The following is a 19,495-nucleotide window of genomic DNA, read 5'->3' as shown; positions in this document are numbered from 1 at the left end:
CACTGCACTCCACCCTGGCCAGCAGAGCGAGACTCTGTCTCAAAAAAAATAAAAAAATAAAAAATAAAAAATAAAAAATTACCCAGGCACAGTGAGGCACACCTGTGGTCCCAGCTTCTCAGGAGGCTAAGGTGGGAGAATTTCTTGAGCCCAGGAGGTTGAGGCTGCAGTGAGCTGAGATCACACCACTGCACTCCAGCCTGGATGACAGAGCAAGACTGTCTCAAGAAAAAAAAAAAGCCGGCACAGTGGCTCATGCCTGTAATCCTAGCACTTTGGGAGGCCGAGGCGGGCAGATTACAAGGTCAGGAGATGGAGACCATCCTGGCTAACACGGTGAAACCCCGTCTCTACTAAAAATACAAAAAATTAGCTGGGCGTGGTGGTGGGCGCCTGTAGTCCCAGCTCTAGGGAGGCTGGGGCAGGAGAATGGCTTGAACCCGGGAGGCGGAGGTTGTAGTGAGCTGAGACCCCGCCCCTGCACTCCAGCCTGGGGGACAGAGCAAGACTCCTTCTCAAAAAAAAAAAAAAAAAAAAAGAAAAAAAAATTACACTTAACATCTTAACATCTCCAAAAAGATTCTGATCTAAACAATGTTGATCTAAACCAAAAAAACAAAAAAAGGATAATTTTTGAGTGTATATTCAGAAAGCAAGCACAAGAAAAGAATGTATTGAAAAGATATGAAAACACAACAAAAAAATGCAAAATATATGAAAGATTTAAAATTTAAAGGATCACTCTAAATGGTCCAAAATCTAAATAAGATCTCAAATAAGTTCTAAAATGGGAAATGGTAAAGCTGGAGAGAAGGAATTATCAAAGAACTAACATTTCTGGCCAAATGCAATCAATGGCTCACACCTGAAATTTCAACTCTCTGAGAGGGCAAGGTAGGAGGACTGCTCAAGGCCAGGAGCTTGAGACCAGCCTGGGCAACATAGGGAGACCTTGTCTCTATAAAAAACTGTAAAAAAGGCTGGGCACGGTGGCTCACGCTTGTAATCCCAGCACTTTGGGAGGCCGAGGCGGGCGGATCACGAGGTCAGGAGATTGAGACCATCCTGGCTAACACGGTGAAACCCCATCTCTATAAAAATACAAAAAATTAGCTGGGTGTGGTGGCGGGCACCTGTAGTCCCAGCTACTCGGAGAGGCTGAGGCAGGAGAATGGCGTGAACCCGGGAGGCGGAGCTTGCAGTGGGTGACAGAGCGAGACTCTATCTCAAAAAAAAAAAACAAAACAAAACTGTAAAAAAAGATTAGTGAGGTGGGCCGGGTGCGACTGCTCACTCCTGTAATCCCAGCACTTTGAGAGGCCGAGGCAGGTGGATCACCTGAGGTCGGGAGTTTGAGACTAGCCTGACCAACATGGAGAAACCCCATCTCTACTAAAAATACAAAATTAGCTGGGTGTGGTGGCACATGCCTGTAATCCCAGCTACTCAGGAGGTTGAGGCAGGAGGATCGCTTGAGCCTTTTTTTCCAGACTCGCCTCAGAAAAAAAAAAAAAACGAATAGCATTTTTTAAAGTCCAGAATTAAAGGACAAGTTTCTTCAGCACAATGAAAGAAAAAAGCCCCAAGCAAAACACAATATTATGAAATAACACTGTTGATAAACAAAACATCCAAAAAATGTCTGGAGGGAAGAAAAAAGGCCCCATCCACACTGTATGAAGAGAATGGAGCCAGATCTTTCCAATGCAGCTCAGAAAAACAGAAGGTGATGGTGCAATTCCTCCAAATTTATGGGGAGGTGCCACCCAACCTAAATCCTAAACCCACCTCATCTCTCCTTCAAGTTCTTTTGGCATGAGCACATAACACCAGTACCACAGCACACCAGTAACACAGCACCAGGTACCACAGCACCCAGTACCACGGCACCCAGTACCACGGCACACCAATAACACAGCACACCCAGTACCACAGCACACCCAGTACCACAGCACACCCAGTACCATGGCACCCAATACCACAGCACCCAATAACACAGCGCCCAGTACCACATTACAACAATAAAACAGCACCCAGTACCATGGCATGCCAAAAACAAACCATCCAGTACCATGGCACACTAATTACACACCACTCACTGGAGAGAAACACTCTGAGGCAGAAATAGACAATCTTTATTTTTACGAGATATTTAATTTTTTTCTGCTTCTTTTAAAAGGAGTTGCACTTTACCCAAATGAACCAAACGCAACCAACTCATGAGAATCTACCAAACACTCCTACTGGCGTACAGAATGCACAGCAGTAAGTGGACACATCATAAAACCAAAATAAAAACTGCCTGGACTGCTTTTATTTGCAAACTTTTTTGTTCACCGTGGAAATGCTTCGTCTTTATGGTATCTCCAACATAACTCCACACTGCACCATGAAGCTATAAATTCCAAAGCTAATGGAATTTCCAAGCAAAGGTGCAAGCCTGACACTGCATGAGGGGCCCTCACGCCAGTGCCTCTACTTACGTCACCCTCAGATCTCCACACAGGTGCACCTCGGCCACTAGTATGTACCAGGACACACTACTAATACAGCACCCAGTACCACAGCACACCAATAACACAGCACCTAGTACCACAGCATGCCAATAACACAGCACCCAGTACCACGGCACCCAATAACAGCACCCAGTACCACTGCGCCCAGTTACACTGCATGCCAGTACCACACACACCAGTGCCACGGCACCCAGTACCACAGGATGCCTAAAGAGTAACTGTTTCAACCAGAGTGGGAACATGGAAGACTTCAGGACACATGTCTTCCAGAGAAAAAATACTTTATCCAACAGGTTTTACAGTCAGGAGAAGAATATTCACAAGCACTCTACTGAGCTGAAGAATATGGGAAGATTTAAGTTGGAAAGTAAAATATTTAATCAAATGCAAAAAACAGCCATTATTAACTCAAAAACAAACACACAAAATTGTACAGGAAAGAAAATGGCCGGGCATGGTGGGTCACGCCTATAATCCTAGCACTTTGGGAAGCCAAGGCAGGTGAATCACTTGAGGTCACGAGTTCAAGACCAGCCTGGCCAACATGGTAAAACCTGGTCTCTGCTAAAAATACAAAAATTAGCTGGGCATGGAGATGCACGCCTGTAATCCCAGCTACTCGAGAGGCTGAGGCAGGAGAACTTCTTTTTTTTTTTTTTTGAGACGGAGTCTCGCTCTGTCGCCCAGGCTGGAGTGCAGTGGCGCGATCTGCGCTCACTGCAAGCTCCACCTCCCGGGTTCACGCCATTCTCCTGCCTCAGCCTCTCCGAGTAGCTGGGACTACAGGCGCCCGCCACCACGCCCTGCTAATTTTTTGTATTTTTAGTAGAGACGAGGTTTCACCGTGGTCTCCATCTCCTGACCTCGTGATCCGCCCGCCTCGGCCTCCCAAAGTGCTGGGATTACAAGCGTGAGCCACCGCGCCCGGCTGGCAGAAGAATTTCTTAAACCCAGGAGGTGGAGGCTGCAGTGAGCCAAGATCGTGCCATTGCACTCCAGCCTGGGGAACAAGAGCAAAACTCCGTCTCAAAAAAGAAAATGCTTGACCCACTTGGCTCAGAAGTGAAAGCACCAAGCCCTGGTGCATGAACACCTCAGGGCAGGGGTGAGACCGGAGAGCAGCAGAGCTCTCAAAGAGCCAGTGGACACAAGACAGCAGTGAGCATGTTACTCAGAAAAGGCACTAAGGACCGAACCGTGTCCCCCAGTTAATATGTGTCAGCCCTGACCACCACGTGGCCGTGCTTGAAGTAAGCAAGTGTTGTTGTTAGATGAGAACGTAAAGGTGGGGCCCTGACCCAAGAGGGCTGGTGTCCCTAAAAGAACACACACCGGCCGGGCGTGGTGGCTCACGCTTGTAATCCCAGCAGTTTGGGAGGCCGAGGCGGGTGAATCACGAGGTCAGGAGATCGAGACCACGGTGAAACCCTGTCTCTACTAAAAATACAAAAAAATTAGCCGGGCGTGGTGGCGGGCGCCTGTAGTCCCAGCTACTCGGAGAGGCTGAGGCAGGAGAATGGCGTGAACCCGGGAGGCGGAGCTTGCAGTGAGCCGAGATCGCGCCACTGCACTCCAGCCTGGGCGACAGAGCGAGACTCCGTCTCAAAAAAAAAAGAACACACACCAGCTGGGCGCAGTGCCTCACACCTGTAATCCCAGCACTTTGGGAGGCCAATGCAGGCAGATCACGCGGTCAGTCCAAGACCAGTCTGGCCAACATGGTGAAACCTCATCTCTACTAAAAATACGAAAATTAGCCAGGTGTGGTGGTGCATGTCTTGTAATCCCAGCTACTCAGGAAGCTGAGGCAGGAGAATCGTTTGAACCCAGGAGGCAGAGGTTGCAGTGAGCCGAGGTTGCACCACTGCACTCCAGTCTGGGCAACAGAGCAAGACTCCGCCTCAAAAATAAATAAATAAATAAATAAATAAATAAATAAATAAATAAATACAAGAACTTAACCAGGTATGGGCCAGGCACAGTGGCTCACGCCTGTAATCCCAGCACTTTGGGAGGCTGAGGCGGGTGGATCACGAGGTCAGGAGATGGAGACCATGCTGGCTAACACAGTGAAACCCCCTCTCTACTGAAGACACAAAAAAATTAGCCGGGCGTGGTAGCGGGCGCCTGTAATCCCAGCTACTGCGGAGGCTGAGGGAGGAGGAGCTCTTGAGCCTGGGAGGGAGAGGTTGCAGTGAGCCGAGATCGCGCCACTGCACTCCAGCCTGGGTGACAGGGCGAGACATCTACGCGTATCCTTTTTAAAGAAAAAATGTGCTTTTGAATAGCTGCATATTGTAAAGCTTTTATTCTTTTAATAATATACTTTCTAATTATAAACATGCTGTTACAGGAATTTGGAAAATACAGAAAAACAAAGAAAAAAATTAAAAGCCCACATATCCAACTGTACAGAAAAAAAATGCCTGTGTAACCAACCAGCCTGCCACTGGGCATTCAAATCATCCTGTTTGCTGGAATATTACAAGCAGCACTCCTTAGGGTTATTTTAAATGTTTGTTTAGGAGCAGACACCAGTCCCATAGACTACAGGTGAGCTAGTAAAGATCCAGAGTGGGTCAAAACCGAAAAAAAAAGCACTGGAGCAACCTCAAAGGAGGCAGGAGGGTGAGTGCCGTGAGCAGGGCCCAGGACCAAGCAGCCCACTGCAGCTCACAGCGAGGACAGCGCCTGCCCGGACACCCGGACGCCCGGCTCCCTGACCACCTGGCCACCCAGCCAGCGGCTGAGCCAAGAGCTGAGCCCATTTGCCAGCAGATGCCTCAACGGATCAAGAAGGAAGCCCGTGGGCCGAGGCTGCAATCCACACAAGCCAGCGTCCAACTCCGGACAGGGCCAGGGTCCTTGCTGGAGGAGAAGGGGCATGGAGTCGGGGCCCTATGCGCACTCACCCGGGCGTGTGGCCTCTGGGGGGCCCCCGGATGTCATAGCGGTATGGCGGAGCTGTGTGTGTTTTAACAGAGCCCCGTGACCAGTCTCCATCTCTCAGGGAGTGGAGAGACCAAACACCTTCTGGAGCTAATGGGTTCTGAGAGGACACTGAGTGGTTATTCTCACAGAGGTGACACGGGGAAACTGAGGCAAAGGTGCTTCCTCCATACGCACAAGTAGGCAGCGGAGGGGCCCAAGAAAGAGCCAAAAGGCGGCCCTCTCTCCCTGACAGCCACCATGGCCCAGCCTGGCCCCCACCTCCGATAATTGCAGGGTACGCTGCTACAAATGACGTCTGCGTTTGACAAGGATGAGCAGAACTGGAGTGTGTGCAGTCAATTCAAATCTGTGACACTGGCGCAAAATGTGAGAATGGGCTGGGGTGCCAGGCAGCCAGTCACGGCTACGGCTCAGTTCCGAGAAGGGCCACACGGGCCCACAGGGACACTTGCCCCAAGCCCTCTAGAAACAGCTGCCACAGGTCAGCACCAGCACCAGGGCCAGGCACACAGTGTCATCAGCACATCTGCCACTGGCTGTCTGCAAAGTGCTTCCCTTTCACAATCCACCCACACAGCTCGGGACTGAGGTCCACCCAGGCAAAGGGGCCTCTCGGTTCCAGAATCCTTTGGCCTGACAGGCAACTACAGATACTTTCGTGGACTCTGTTGAAACCTGTCTGAGACTATGGAGCTTTACACGGCTAACGAAGAGAAAAAATATGTTTGGAGTCCTTGCCCACTGACAGGTGCATAAAAATACAGGATGGACTGGGCACAGTGGCTCATGCCTGTAATTCCAGCACTTTGGGAGGCTGAGGTGAGCAGATGACTGAAGGTCAGCAGTTTGAGACCAGCCTGGCCAATATAGCAAAACCTTGTCTCTACTAAAAATACATAAAGTAGCCAGGAGTGGGGGCATGCACCTGTAATCCCAGCTACTCGGGAGGCTGAGACTGGAGAATCACTTGAACCTGAGAGGCAGAGGTTGCAGTGAGCCGAGATCGCGCCATTGTACTCCAGCCTGGGCGACAAGAGCGAAACTCCATCTTGGGGGAAAAAAAAAAAAAAGTTGGATGCAAGCTGGTGCTGTGGTGACAGAGTCCAGCAGAGTACCAGCAGAGTCCAGCAGAGTCTGGGATTACAGGCGTGAGCCACCGTGCCTGGCCAGGAATCATTTTTAAAGTTTTCCTTGGACATCCACAAACAAAAAAATTTCTCTTTGGGCCGGGCATGGTGGTTCACACCTGCAACCCCTGCACTTTGAGAGGCCAAGGCAGGCAGATCACTTGACGTCAGGAGTTCAAAACCAGCCAGCCTGGTCTCAAAAAAAAAAAAAAAAAAAAAAAGGCTGGGCGCAGTGGCTCACACCTGTAATCCCAGCATTTTGGGAGGCTGAGGTGGGCAGATCACAAGGTCAGGAGATCGAGACCATCCTGGCTAACACGGTGAAACCCCGTCTCTACTAAAAATACAAAAAAAAAAAAAAAAATTAGCCAGGCATGGTGACACACGCCTGTAGTCCCAGCTATAGAGGAGGCTGAGGCAGGAGAATCGCTTGAACCCACGAGATGGAGGTTGCAGTGAGCCGAGATCGTTCCACTGCACTCCCACCTTGGCGATAGAGTGAGACTCCATCTCAAAAAAAAAAAAAAAAAAAAAAAATTAGCCGGGCATGGTGGCGGGTGCCTATAATCCCAGCTACTGGGGAGGCTGGGGCAGGAGAACTGCTTGAACCTGGGAGGCAGAGGCTGCAGTGAGCCGAGATTGTGCCACTCCAGCCTGGGTGACAGAGCAAGACTCTGTCTAGAGAAAAGGAAAATTCTCTTTAGATCTGATCAAACAGGGGAAGCAAATACCCCAAGGAGACTAGAAAACCCCCCACACCCAGGCAAGTGGAGCCCACTCAAGGGGCAGTATGGCTCACAAGCACCTCTGCCCCCTCTGCACCACAGCAGAAGTCCCCTCAACAAGACAAGCCTGGGGGTGGCCCCACCCTGGGCCACCCCCTCTGCACAGGAAGCAGAGTTCACCCTTGCAACACAGCCCCTCTGCAGCCGGCCACCTTCAACAGCACCACTGCCTGAGGTCCAACTGACACGGAAACCCAAAACCAGTCCTCCACAGACAACTCTGCACGCGTTTTGGGCCCTTTCTTTTTCTTCTTTTTTTTTTTTTAAACCATTTCTTCACTTAACCTTTTAGGCCATTACCAGAAACACAGTCAATAAACTAATGAGCAGGTCAGACAGTTCCTCAGGCACCCCTGTGGGAACCTGAATAGCAAGGGCTGGCTGCCCACCTTGAAGGGACCCACGGTCCTCTGAGCAGCTCTACGAACCAGGAGCCCAAGACAAGCCACCGTGCTGCTCCTGCTGTGGACATGTCTGTCGTCCACTCTCTGGCCACAGCCACACTGACCAGCCCTATCCACAAGTGCATCACTGGACTGGCCGGGGAAGACCCACGAAAATATCTAGGAAGACCCTGTCCCCAGCCAGCGAGGAAGGTCAGGGCAGTCAACAGAAGGGGCCAGCGGCAAGGGGACTGCGGGCCTGACCAAGCGGACCTGGCAGGGGCATGCAAGGCCAGCCCTGAAGGCCACCTGGTGGGCCAAGCCACCCTGAAGGGGAGCAGAGCCTGAGCCCACCGGCCAGGGAGTGCAGGCCCTGGGCCTCCCACCCAACACGCAGTCAATAGCAGAACCTGCCTGCTGATCCACACCGCTGAAATGACAGGGTGAACCAGCCAGCTCTGTTCAAAGTTCCACTGACAATGGGAACAAAGACCCGGAGGGTGCAGAAAGTGTTCCCACAGAGGCAGAACGGGGGAGCCAGGGAGGAACCCCATGAAACCCTGGCACAGGAGCTCCAAATGACAGCGGCTGAGTGGGACAAATGCACGGAAGGGCCAGCAATGGACTCTTTCCTAGGCTGAGACAAAGACCTAAGCGGAACACTTCACTTTCCTCAAATCGAGTATGTGAAACCACCACGCAGCTCACGCACGGACCAACAAGGACCCGCACCCCGGCCTCCCACAGGGTAACTGGACGCCTGTGGCCGTGCTGGACCGCAGCAGCCCCACCGCAGGGGATGAGGGACTGTGGCAGAGATGCAGGCAAAGCAGCCCCCAGGACAGAGGGGTCAGCACCCGAGGCCTGGCCCTCCTGACACGTTCCTCCACACAAATTCCACCCCGGGACGAATAACCGGCTCTCCACGGGAAATGCATCCCCCAACACGTGAGGCCTAAGCTGCAGGCCTTGTTGTGGTAGCAATGCTTACAACCTGCCTGTTCAGTACCCACTCTCCTCTTCCCTTTGCATTACCCGCAGCCTTCCTTTGGAGGACCACCCCCAGCTCCCCACTGGGCAGCAGCCATCTGTCTGGGTGGAGCACCCCACTTTCCTTCAGGAGTGGCCCTGCTGCACAGCCCCCCGCGCACGCACCATGACTGTGCTGAGACAGACAGGACACAGCGGCACACGTGCCCTCCTCAGAGCAACAGCAGGCCCGTCCGTCAGAGCTGCGGGAAGCATCTGCAAACAAGGGAGCCCCGAGCCCAAGGTCACTGCAGCAGCCACCTCCAATACAAAGCCCACGAAGCCGCCCACCAGGCAGGCAAAGTCAGACTGGCATAAAGCAAAGGTGCCAGCCCCTGACTGAGGCACACCTGACGCTCTGCCTCAACAGCGCCCTTCAGGGTTGGGCTCAGGTGGGTGGGTTTCCAGACTTCCAACCCAGTGCACCCTCACCCACACCCGGCAGCACAAAGAGAATGGTCCAAACGGGAGGAACACAGCCTGGACTTCATGCCCCGTCCATGATGACAAGCCACCATTCCAACATCAGAGATCTTCAAGCCACAAGGCTGCACCACTGACCACCTCCCACAGAGAGGATTCAACCGCAGACGGGAATCCCAAGCCCCAGGGTCCTCTGCCACCAGCAGCCCCAGAGCAGGAAAGTTAGGACCCAAACTGTGTAGACACAGCTACACAAAATTAGACAGGAGAAGCCAATGTATTCCACTAATTTCATAGCAAAGGTTGCTTATTACAAATACAGCAAACCAAGGACAGACGGCAAGGCTACTGCTCGCAGCCAAGAACTGAAGAGTGGCTGGGAGGGAGGCACTGGGGTTGTAATGGCGGAAATCAGAACGGAGCTCATTTTCTTCCTGCAGCCCAGCCCTCAACTTCAGCCCCATCTTAAAATAACCAGCCAGAGCCAGGGGCAGCGGCTCACACCCAGAACCCCAGCACTTTGGGAGGCCGAGGCGGGCGGATCTCTTGAGGAAATGAGTTCGAGACCAGACTGGCCAATGTGGCAAAACCCCATCTCTACTAAAAATACAGAAAATTAGCTGGGCGTGGTAGCTCACACCTCGAACCCCAGCACTTCGGAAGGCTGAGGCAGGAGACTCACTTGAACCCAGGAGGCAGAGGTTGCAGTGAGCTGAGATTGCACCACTGCACTCCAGCCTGGGCGACAGAGCCAGACTCCATCTCAAACAAAAAAAAAGCAAAAAGAATAACCAGCCAGGTTCAGTGGCTCACACCTGTAATCCCAGCACTTTGGGAGGCTGAGATCACTGGATCCCAGGAGCTCGAGACCATCCTGGCCAACGTGGTGAAACGCTGTCTCTACTAAAAATACAAAAATTAGCCAGGCATGGTAGCACACACCTATAATCCCAGCTACTCGGGAGGCAGGAGAATCACTTAAACCCAGGAGGCAGAAATTGCAGTGAGCCGACATAGCGAGATAGTGCTACTGCACTCCAGCCTGTGTGACAGAGCAAGACTCCATCTCAAAAAAAAAAAAAAAAAGAAAGAAACTCTGAGTTATACCAGCCTTACTCAACAAGATAACTTTACGGCATACTGTGCCCTAAAATGCTTGCTAAATAATTAGCACTTGGCTAAAGACAATGAACAAAAGGAAAAAAAGGCCGGGCGTGGTAGCCCACGTCTGTAATCCCAGCACTTTGGGAGGCTGAGGCAGGCGGATCACGAGGTCAGGAGATTGAGACCATCCTGGCTAACATGGTGAAACCCCATCTCTACTAAAAATACAAAAAATTAGCCGGGTGTGGTGGCGGGCGGCTGTAGTCCCAACTACTTGGGAGGCTGGGGCAGGAGAATGGCATGAACCCGGGAGGCGGAGCTTGCAGTGAGCAGAGATGGCGCCACTGCACTTCAGCCTGGGCAATAGAGCAAGACTCTGTCTCAAAAAAAAAAAAAAAAAAAAAAAAAAAAAAAAAAAATTAACCTAGACGGTCCATTTTTTTTTTTTTTTTTTCTGAGACAGAGTTTTGCTCTTGTCGTCTTGTCGCCCAGGCTGGAGTGCAATGGCATGACCAAGGCTCACTGCAACCTCTGCCTCCCAGGTTCAAGTGATTCCCCTGCTTCAGCCTCCCCAGTAGCTAGGATTACAGGCATGCGCCACCTCACCTATCTAATTTTTGTATTTTTAGTAGAAATGAGGTTTCACCACGTTGGCCAGGATGGTCTCGAACTCCCGACCTCAGGTGATCCGCCCGCCTCGGCCTCCCAAAGTGCTGGGATTACAGGCGTGAGTCACCGCGCCCAGTCGACAGTCCATCTTAAATCGTATCACTTAGACTACAAGTTTAACCTTAGACATGTTTAATCCTGTGTTTATGAGCGAGTAGCCAATTTCTGTGTCACAGTAAGCTTGAAGAACTAATTCGAGTTTTTAATAACTCCTCGGGAGAGTCCCAGCACATGGGGCTGTGCTTTCCGAGTCTTGATTGTATCAGCAGGGGTCGCATGAATTCCAGGCTTTCAAAGTTACACAGGCCGGAGCCTCTGGTCACCAGCTCTAGGGAAAGGGTGGGAAATGCATGCGCTCCGCTCACAAACACAGTAGATGCCAGCCTGAAAGCCACATAAACCTCCAGGAACCAGGCAGGGATCACAGGGAAGGAAGAACGAAGAAACAGGTTCCGAGGCTGAGCACCACTCTACTCCCTCCCAGGCAGCACACGCACCCCACACGCCCTGCCAGGATCGCCTCAGGGTCCAGGCTGCTGTGGACTACACAACAGCACCAACACATTTTGTTGGCAGGAAAAAAGGCCCAATCCTGGAATGCCCACCATAGCCACAGGAAGTTTTCAAAGTACTCTGACCATTCCCCACACGTAAAACGTCCCCCCCTACTATTTCTCAGCCTCTAGGAAGAAGCTTAGAAGATCATTATAAAAGCAATCATCTGGCCGGGTGCGGCGGCTCACGCCTGTAATCCCAACACTTTGGGAGGCCGAGGCAGGCAGATCACTCGAGGTCGGGAGTTTGAGACCAGCCTGGACAACATGGAGAAACCCCGTCTATACTAATAATGCAAAACTAGCCGGGCGTGGTGGCGCATGCCTGTAATCCCAGCTACTCAGCAGGCTGAGGCAGGAGAATCGCTCGAACCCGGGAGGCGAAGGTTGCAGTGAGCTGAGATTGTGCCATTGCACTCCAGCCTGGGTAACTAAAGTGAAACTCCGTCTCAAAAAAAATAAAAATAAAAAAAGCAAGAATCCAATTCTCCAATTCTTAGCGATGCCCTGAAACGTCCACTCCTCCCTTTATTAAGCACAAAGGACCATGTCTACTGGGTAGATCCAGCTCCTATTTAAGAGGTTACAGACTTTACTGCTGAAGGGTAAAGTTTACACGTCATTGTGACTTCTAAGAATTCCGATGCTCCTAATGACTCATAAAGTCATATATTTTAGTCTGTTCTCAGTAAAAGTATTCTCAACATCACAAATATAAAAAAGTATCTAATGACAAATGCAAAAGTATCACAAATAAGAACAGAACCAAAATTCAACCCCAGCGGCAGCAGGACATCCGGTGTGGGTTAACGCCCGCCTCCTCAGCACCTTTCCCTGGCTTGTTCTCCAGCTCTCGGAGGTGAGTACAGAAAGCAGACGCCTGGCGTCGGACTCACCTGAACTCTCTGCCTTCGCTGTACCGTCTACTGGAGGAGGCCCTCGGGGCAGCTGTCTCCAGGAGCAGCTTCTGAGGGAGTCTTCCGGGAGGAGCCGCGTCTCTGCTGTCGTCCTCGTCCATGTCCTGGTCACACTTCCATTCCTCATCTTCATTTAAAGTCGGCAGGTATCCAGACATGCCCTTCCCTGTCCCTGACCCAGAGCTCTGGTCACTACAGACTTTCGGGCTCTCCGAGCCTGTCCTCGTATATTCCAAATAAATATCAGACTTAAGGAAGGAGGGATAGGTGTTTTCCTCCATGGTGGCCTGGATTTCTGTCTGGGCCTGGTCAAACATGGCAGGATCGATCAGCTGCTTCATGATGCAGCCCTTTATGAAGCTCTTGGTGGCTGGCTTGGTCTGCCGGGACACGATGCCATTGTTATCAAGAATGTACTTTCGGTAGATGGCTCTCGCCAGCTTCAGCCTCTTCTCCTCGTTCGAGTCACAGGGCTCCAGCTTCCTGAAGCCAGTGCAGGCAAACCAGAAGTCCAGCAAGTCGGCACAGCCCTCCTGCTTCAGGAAAGTCCTGAACAGGCTTATCCCATCTTGGTCATCCAGCAGGGAGTGCAGTGACTCAGCCCACTTCAAGTATGGTGGGGTGGGGGAGGCACTGCCCTCAGGCTCATACCCCAGGTCCAGATCCGAGCGCCTCGGAGTGGCCGTCGAAGTCTCACCTTTAATGCCAACGCCTTTCCCGGGGCAGAAACTGTAGCTGGCGGGCCTCGGGTCTGCGGACACCAGTTCTCCCTCCTCACCAGGCACTGGGGGTCGGGGAGCATCTTCGGTGAAACTTGCTCCGAGGTCCAAGGGGAAACCCTGCTCTTGGATATTCATTTTGGGACTCTGCGTCAAGGAACAATGAGCGCTGCACCCTAATACATCAGTACTTACAGGTCCAAAGTGAATCAATCTGTCCTGTTGAAACCATTAAGAGGACAAGGATTAGGAAAGGTGGGTCCATGAAACACGACCAGAGGTTTTCTCAAGACAAGACTCACGATGACGCCCTCCCGCTCAAACTCAAAGCAAGAAACTCAGTTTAAATGTTCAATCAAGATATATTTTGGCTACAAGCATAGTTCTACTTTAAAGCAATTTCTGGAAACTTTTACATCTAAAGGAATGCCTCCCATGCTAAGAAGGGATGCCCAGGACATGGGAATGCCACTCCCCACAAGTCTCACTGCACGAACATCACGGAGACTGGCAGCTTGAGCACCTCCCACCTCAGCTGCAGAGCTGAGGGACAGGGAAGGCAGGAAGACCGGAGGAAGGAAAGCTGCCTCTAGTCCTGACTGTGTATAAACCTGAACGAGGGCTGGACCCTCACAAGTGAGATGGAGACAATCGCTCCACCAGCCCCAGCGACACTCAGAGAGAAAGGAAGGTGCGCTACAGCCCCGAAGGTGGTGGACGTCTTCTGAACCCCACGTCCTCCGGGCTCACGGCCACTGTTTTTCGCCCGCTGCATCACGTCACACGCGGTACACCTTGCAACACATGAGAACACACTGCAGGGTGTTCCTCCGAGTCTCAACACACGCCTCAAAGACAGATGATCATGGGTCACCTTCAGCCCCATCGACCGAGGGATCAAGGACACCACCCACGCCCACAGGGGCACTAGGACACCATCACTGGAGACAATCTTAAAATGCTCTGTCAGAATGCTGCACTTCTGAAAAGCCTCTCTGATGAGGATTCAGATAGCAAATAGTAAATGGGTACTTTAAGGAACAGAGAAGGTACAGAACAAAAGGAAATGAAAACACAATTTTTAGCTAAGGAAGCTATAGTTCATGTGACTTCACTCCTTAAGCTGAAAACTAAACCACCCACCCTCTTAGACATCAAGGAACTATAGAATTTGCTGCTACTGCTACTACTGCTGCTGCTGCTGCTGCTGCTGCTACAAGCCTGCAAGGGGTGTGCAAAAGAGAGTAGATAAGGGCTCCAACAGAACCCCTGCCATGGTCTATGGTCCTTCCTGCCACATGCTACAGGAGCCCAGGAGCTCTGGCTATGCCTGTCAACCCAGCCATGCAGGTGACTGAAACAACAGCCTGCCATGATGTAAGTGGTCATGGCTAAAAGGGGCCGGAGAGAGGGCTTTAGAGAAGCATGTTGGGTTCAAAAGCCTGGAGTGCTGAACAAGTCACAGGGAACAAATAAAACCCTAAAACCCAGGACCAACTCAAGGGGGATCTCCCAGCCACCACTCCACACTGCTGTCCCTTGTCTATGTGGAATCTGTCCCCACACCAACTTCCTCACGTTGCACACACTTTAGCAGCCAACAGCTGCTCATGGCTGGAAGCAAGAAGGATCCACAGAGCCAGGCGTGGTGTCGCGCACCTGCAGTCCCAGCTATTCAGGAGGCTGAGGCTGGAGGATCCCTTGAGCCCAACAGTTCAAGACTAACCTGAGCAACATAGTGAGACCCAATCTGTACCAAAAAAAAGTTCTTACTTAGCCGGGTATGGTGGCATATGCCTGTAGTCCCAGCTACTTGGAAGACTGAGGCAACAGGATCACTTGACCCCAGGAGTTCAAGGCTGCAGTGAGCTATAATCGCACACCACTGCACTCCAGCCTGGGCAACAGAGCAAGATCCTATCTCTAAAAAAAAAAAAAAATAGGCTGGGCACAGTGGCTCACGCCTGTAATCCCAGCACTTTGGGAGGCCAAGGTAGGTGGATCACGAGGTCAGGAGATCGAGATCATCCTGCCTAACATGGTGAAACCCCGTCTCTACTAAAAATACAAAAAATTAGCCGGGTGTGGTGGTGGGCACCTGTAGTCCCAGCTACTCGTGAGACTGACGAAGGACAATGGCGTGAACCCGGGAGGCGGAGCTTGCAATGAGCCGACACTGTGCTGGCCGCTGCAATCCAGCCCGGGCGACACAGCGAGACTCCGTCTCAAAAAAATAAAATAAAATTAGTAAATAAATAAGAAGCACCCATAGATAGAGGATGGTTTGCAACTATGTGTCCCCAATGACATTTCAGCAGCTAAGGACTTTTTGTGAATGCTGCTGGGTAGTGTGTCATCTTGGCCTCAGCAGGAACACACAGCTTCTAAAGGTCAAGGCCCAGTGAGCTGTGACATCGTGCTGCTCACAGACCACTTGAGCGGCAGTCACCCCGTGAGCCGCATCAGCATGGAGGGAGCACCCTGGGCGTGGGCACCACCACACTAGCTCACGGTCATCTGTCTGGGAAGCTGTCACAGGAAAGAAGGCCTGCACCCCGACCACCTGAGCCTTACCGTTATAGATGTCCTGCCATTCACTAGCTTGAAGAACCAAGTCACCACAAAGTGGAAGGTGACTACCCAGACAGTGCTCAGAAGGGAGGCTAACCACAAGCCACCATCGTGCTCTCGTAAGGGACTTACGTCTTCTGTGTCAATTATGGGTAGTGGCGGGACGCACAGTACCCAGCACAAGGTCTTGCAACTAACGGGCACCAATAAGTACTTAATTCATTGATGTAAAAAAGACATTTGTCACAGACGCCAAACCCTGGCTCTCTACAGAGGCTGAACTACTGTACCACAGAAAACAGCAGCAAATTCTTCCAAAACTAATGGGTTTTGTTGTTTTGTTTTTTGTTATTTTGAGACAGGGTCTCGCTCTGTCGCCTAGGCTGGACTGCAGTGGGGCAATCTCAGCTCACTGCAGCCTCAGCTTCCCAGGCTCAAGCAATTCTCCAGCCTCAGCCTCTCAAGTGGCAGGGACTTGACAGGCACGAGCCATCAACGCCCGGCTAATGATTGTATTTTGGGTTTCACCATGTTGGCCAGGCTGGTCTCAAACTCCTGAGCTCAAAGCAATCCACCCGCCTCGGCCTCCCGAAGTGTTAGTGTTTGCCTGGCCCCAAAACTAATGTTTTAATTCATGTGTGAACCAAATTTTCAGAGCCCAGAAGAAAATTTTCTTATAATCATGTGTATTTTTGGCTGTCAACTGACAGAAGACTTTTTGGTGTCCCTGGAAGCACATGAACCCTTTACATGTTACTGATATTGTTGCAACATGTCCCAATTCCTGAAATCTCTGGGTTCCCACAGGGAAGCACACCAAGCATTTAGTGTACACACACGTACACACCACACATAAAACAGTCACGTTTACTCAGTTCTGTATCAAATGCCTGCAAGCACTGAATCTGGCCCACAGCCTGTAGCTACCATCAGTAAAGTGAGTCCATAAAACGGGCGGGATGCCTACAAGTCTGATTCTGTATTTAAAATTCCCTTTCGTCACTGCTTAGGCATATGCTCCGGGCACCATGGCAGCAAACTCAATGCTACCTACGTGTGTAGGTATTTATTTTACCCAAACTAACTTCTGACATTTTGATTTACATGGAGGAGGCAAGTAACACAACACGACTCTGACATCTTCCCAGCTGTCCACTGATTTAACTCTTGAAGGTTCACGGCTACTATTTCACATGTAATTTGTTCCCCCATCACTGAAATTCTCAATGACCAATGTAATCCGAAAAAGTCTGCTTAGCTTTTTTGAAACTACAAATCCAAGACAAGTCAACACCAGCTGAAAATCAAACAAAAACACTGTGTTTTTCAAGCTTTCCAATCCTTGTCCCCGAATGGAGATCTTAAAACCGAAACCAAGGCCAGGTGAGGTGGCTCACGCCTGTAATCCCAGCACTTTGGGAGGCCGAGGTGGGCGGATCACCTGAGGTCGGGAGTTCAAGACCATCCTGACCTACATGCACAAACCTCATCTCTACTAAAAATACAAAATTAGTCAGGCTTGGTAGAGCACGCCTATAATCCCAGCTACTTGGGAAGCCTGAGGCAGGAGAATCGCTTGAACCTGGGAGGCGGAGGATGCGGTGAGCGGAGATCACGCCATTGCACTCCAGCCTGGGTAACGAGAGCAAAACTCCGTCTCAAAAAAAAAAAAAAAACAACTTGAAACCGAGCTATTGCTGAGTATCTCGGGTAGCCGGTTTAGGCTGTGTTTTCTCCAAAACAGGGCCTGTGGATCCAAGTAAGCTCGAGATTCTTCCTGAAGAAGCAGAGAACAGAAGTGTGAGCAAAAACAAGGGGCTGACATGCACAATAAAAACCCTTTATAAATTATCTTAGAAGGGGCCAGGCGCGGTGGCTCACACCTGTAAACACTTTGGTAGGCCAAGGTGAGCGGATCACCTGAGATCAGGAGTTCCAGGCCAGCCTGGTCAACATGGTGAAACCACGTCTCTACTGAAACTACAAAAACTAGCCGGGCGTGGTGGCGCATGCCTGTTATCCCAGCTACTCAGGAGGCTGAGGCAGGAAAACTGCTTGAACCCGGGAGGCGGAGGCTGCAGTGAGCCAAGACAGCGCCAATGCACTCCAGCCTGGGCTACAGTGCGAGACTCCGTCTCAAAAACAAAAAATTATCTTAGAGGGGACGGTGGTCACGCCTGTAGTCCCAACACCTTGGGAGGCTGAGGCAGGTGGATCGCTTGAGGCCAAGAATTCAACACCTGCTGGGCAATATAGTGACACCCCGTCTCTACAAAAAAAAAAAATTATCTTACAGATGGGCTGAGAAAAATCCCCAGAGAACTGACATGCTTTTCTCTACTTTCTTCAATGCCAAGCCGAAAGTTTCAATGCTCGGGCAGTGCAGTTCTGGTTTCACGGGGGGCTAAATTCCAAAGTGCGGGGCGGGGGTAGAATCTAAGAACCACACCCAAGAGAGAGACCAGTGTTTGGGCAGCGAGGCATCAACCTGGAGGGTACGGACGCCGGAGCACGCGGCTACTCAGGCCGAACCCCGACCCGGACCCGGCACACGGCCTCGGCGAGGGCGGGCAGGAGTGCCCTCCTCCGGGGCAGCCGGACTCCTGCCGACTTCTGGGAGGCGGGGAGGGCTCCAGGCCCGGCTCTCCCGGGGCCCCCGCACGCGATGCGCGGCCCCTGCAGCTGCTCCGCGCCCCGAGACGCGCCCGAGGCCTCGGACCTCCAAGCGGCCACCGCGCCGCCGGTCCCGCTGCCCAGGGGCACCCCGGCCCCAGTTCCCCGCGCGCCCACCCCCTCGGTCCCACGCGCGTCAGCCACCCGCGCCCCCCGCCGCTTCCGGGTCCCGCCCGCCCGGCCTAGCGCGGCCTAGCCCGCCCCGGAGCCCGGCCCTACTCACCCGCGCGCGGTGGCGGCGGGACCCCGGGCCCGGCTCCCGGAGCGGCGCGGCGCGGCCCGGCCCATGCGCTCAGCGGCAGCGCGGCGGGCGGGACCCGGCGGGGGCGCGGCCCGGGGCGGCCCCCATCTCGGCGGCTGCGGCTCGGCGGCCCGGAGGCGGACGCGGGGCAGGCCGCGGGGGAGCCGCAGGGGCCCAGCCGCCAGCTCCCACCCGCCCGCTCCGCGTGGACGCGGCTCCGGGCGGACTCCGGCCGGCTCTGGCGGCAGCAGCGGCCACGATCGCCTCCCGAGCCGGAGCCCGAGCCAGAGCGCCGAAGCCCAGGCCCGAGCGCCCCCGCCGGCGGCGTCCGGAAGTGCGGGGGCGGGGCCGGTGCGCGGGGACGAGGTGAGAGCGCGGGGCGGGGCCTCAGCACGGGGCGGGGCCGGCAGCGCGGGGACGAGGTAAAGGGTGTGGGGCGGGGCTTCAGCCGCGGGGCGGGGCTGAAAGCGCGAGGATAAAGGGAGGAGCGTGGGGCGGGGCCGACAGCGAGGGGACAGGTGAGGAACGCGGGGCGGGGCAGGGGCGCGGGCGGGGCCGGAAGCGAGAGGACGAGGTGAAGAGCGCGGGGCGGGGCCTCGGGCGTGGGGCGGGGACCAGGGAGTAAGGCGGGGGCCCGCCCCGAGCAGAAGAGGTAAAGAGCGTGGGGCGGGGCCTCGGGCGCGGGGCGGGGCCGGAAGCGAGAAGACGAGTGAGAAGCATGGGGGCGGGGTCTCTGCGTGGGCGGGAGAGGGGCGTGGTCGGTGCCTGTTGGGGGCGGGGCGCGGCGGGGGCTCGGTCGCGCCGTCTTCCCGAGGGGCGGCGCGGAAGCGGA

The 19,495-nt window shown here is 53.0% G+C and overlaps 1 protein-coding gene across 2 annotated transcripts in view; it reads right to left on the bottom strand.

The window, feature by feature from the left end:
• AXIN1 (axin 1) overlaps positions 1-18,999 on the bottom strand; it is a 66,093-nt gene extending 47,094 nt beyond the window's left edge. For both annotated transcript variants that reach the window (XM_030798693.1, XM_030798694.1), the window contains exons 1-2: positions 18,646-18,999; positions 12,439-13,397 (exon numbers count right to left, since the gene is read on the bottom strand). In XM_030798693.1, the coding sequence (XP_030654553.1) occupies positions 12,439-13,316 (878 nt within the window). In that variant the 5' untranslated portion in view covers positions 13,317-13,397; positions 18,646-18,999. The remainder of the gene's footprint in view (positions 1-12,438; positions 13,398-18,645) is intronic.
• Positions 19,000-19,495: the final 496 nt, after the last annotated feature.

This window comes from Nomascus leucogenys, chromosome 18, assembly GCF_006542625.1.
Source record: "Nomascus leucogenys isolate Asia chromosome 18, Asia_NLE_v1, whole genome shotgun sequence".
NCBI lineage: Eukaryota > Metazoa > Chordata > Mammalia > Primates > Hylobatidae > Nomascus > Nomascus leucogenys.
Note: the sequence above shows the minus strand (reverse complement) of the source record. Positions and strands in the feature narration are given on the sequence as shown.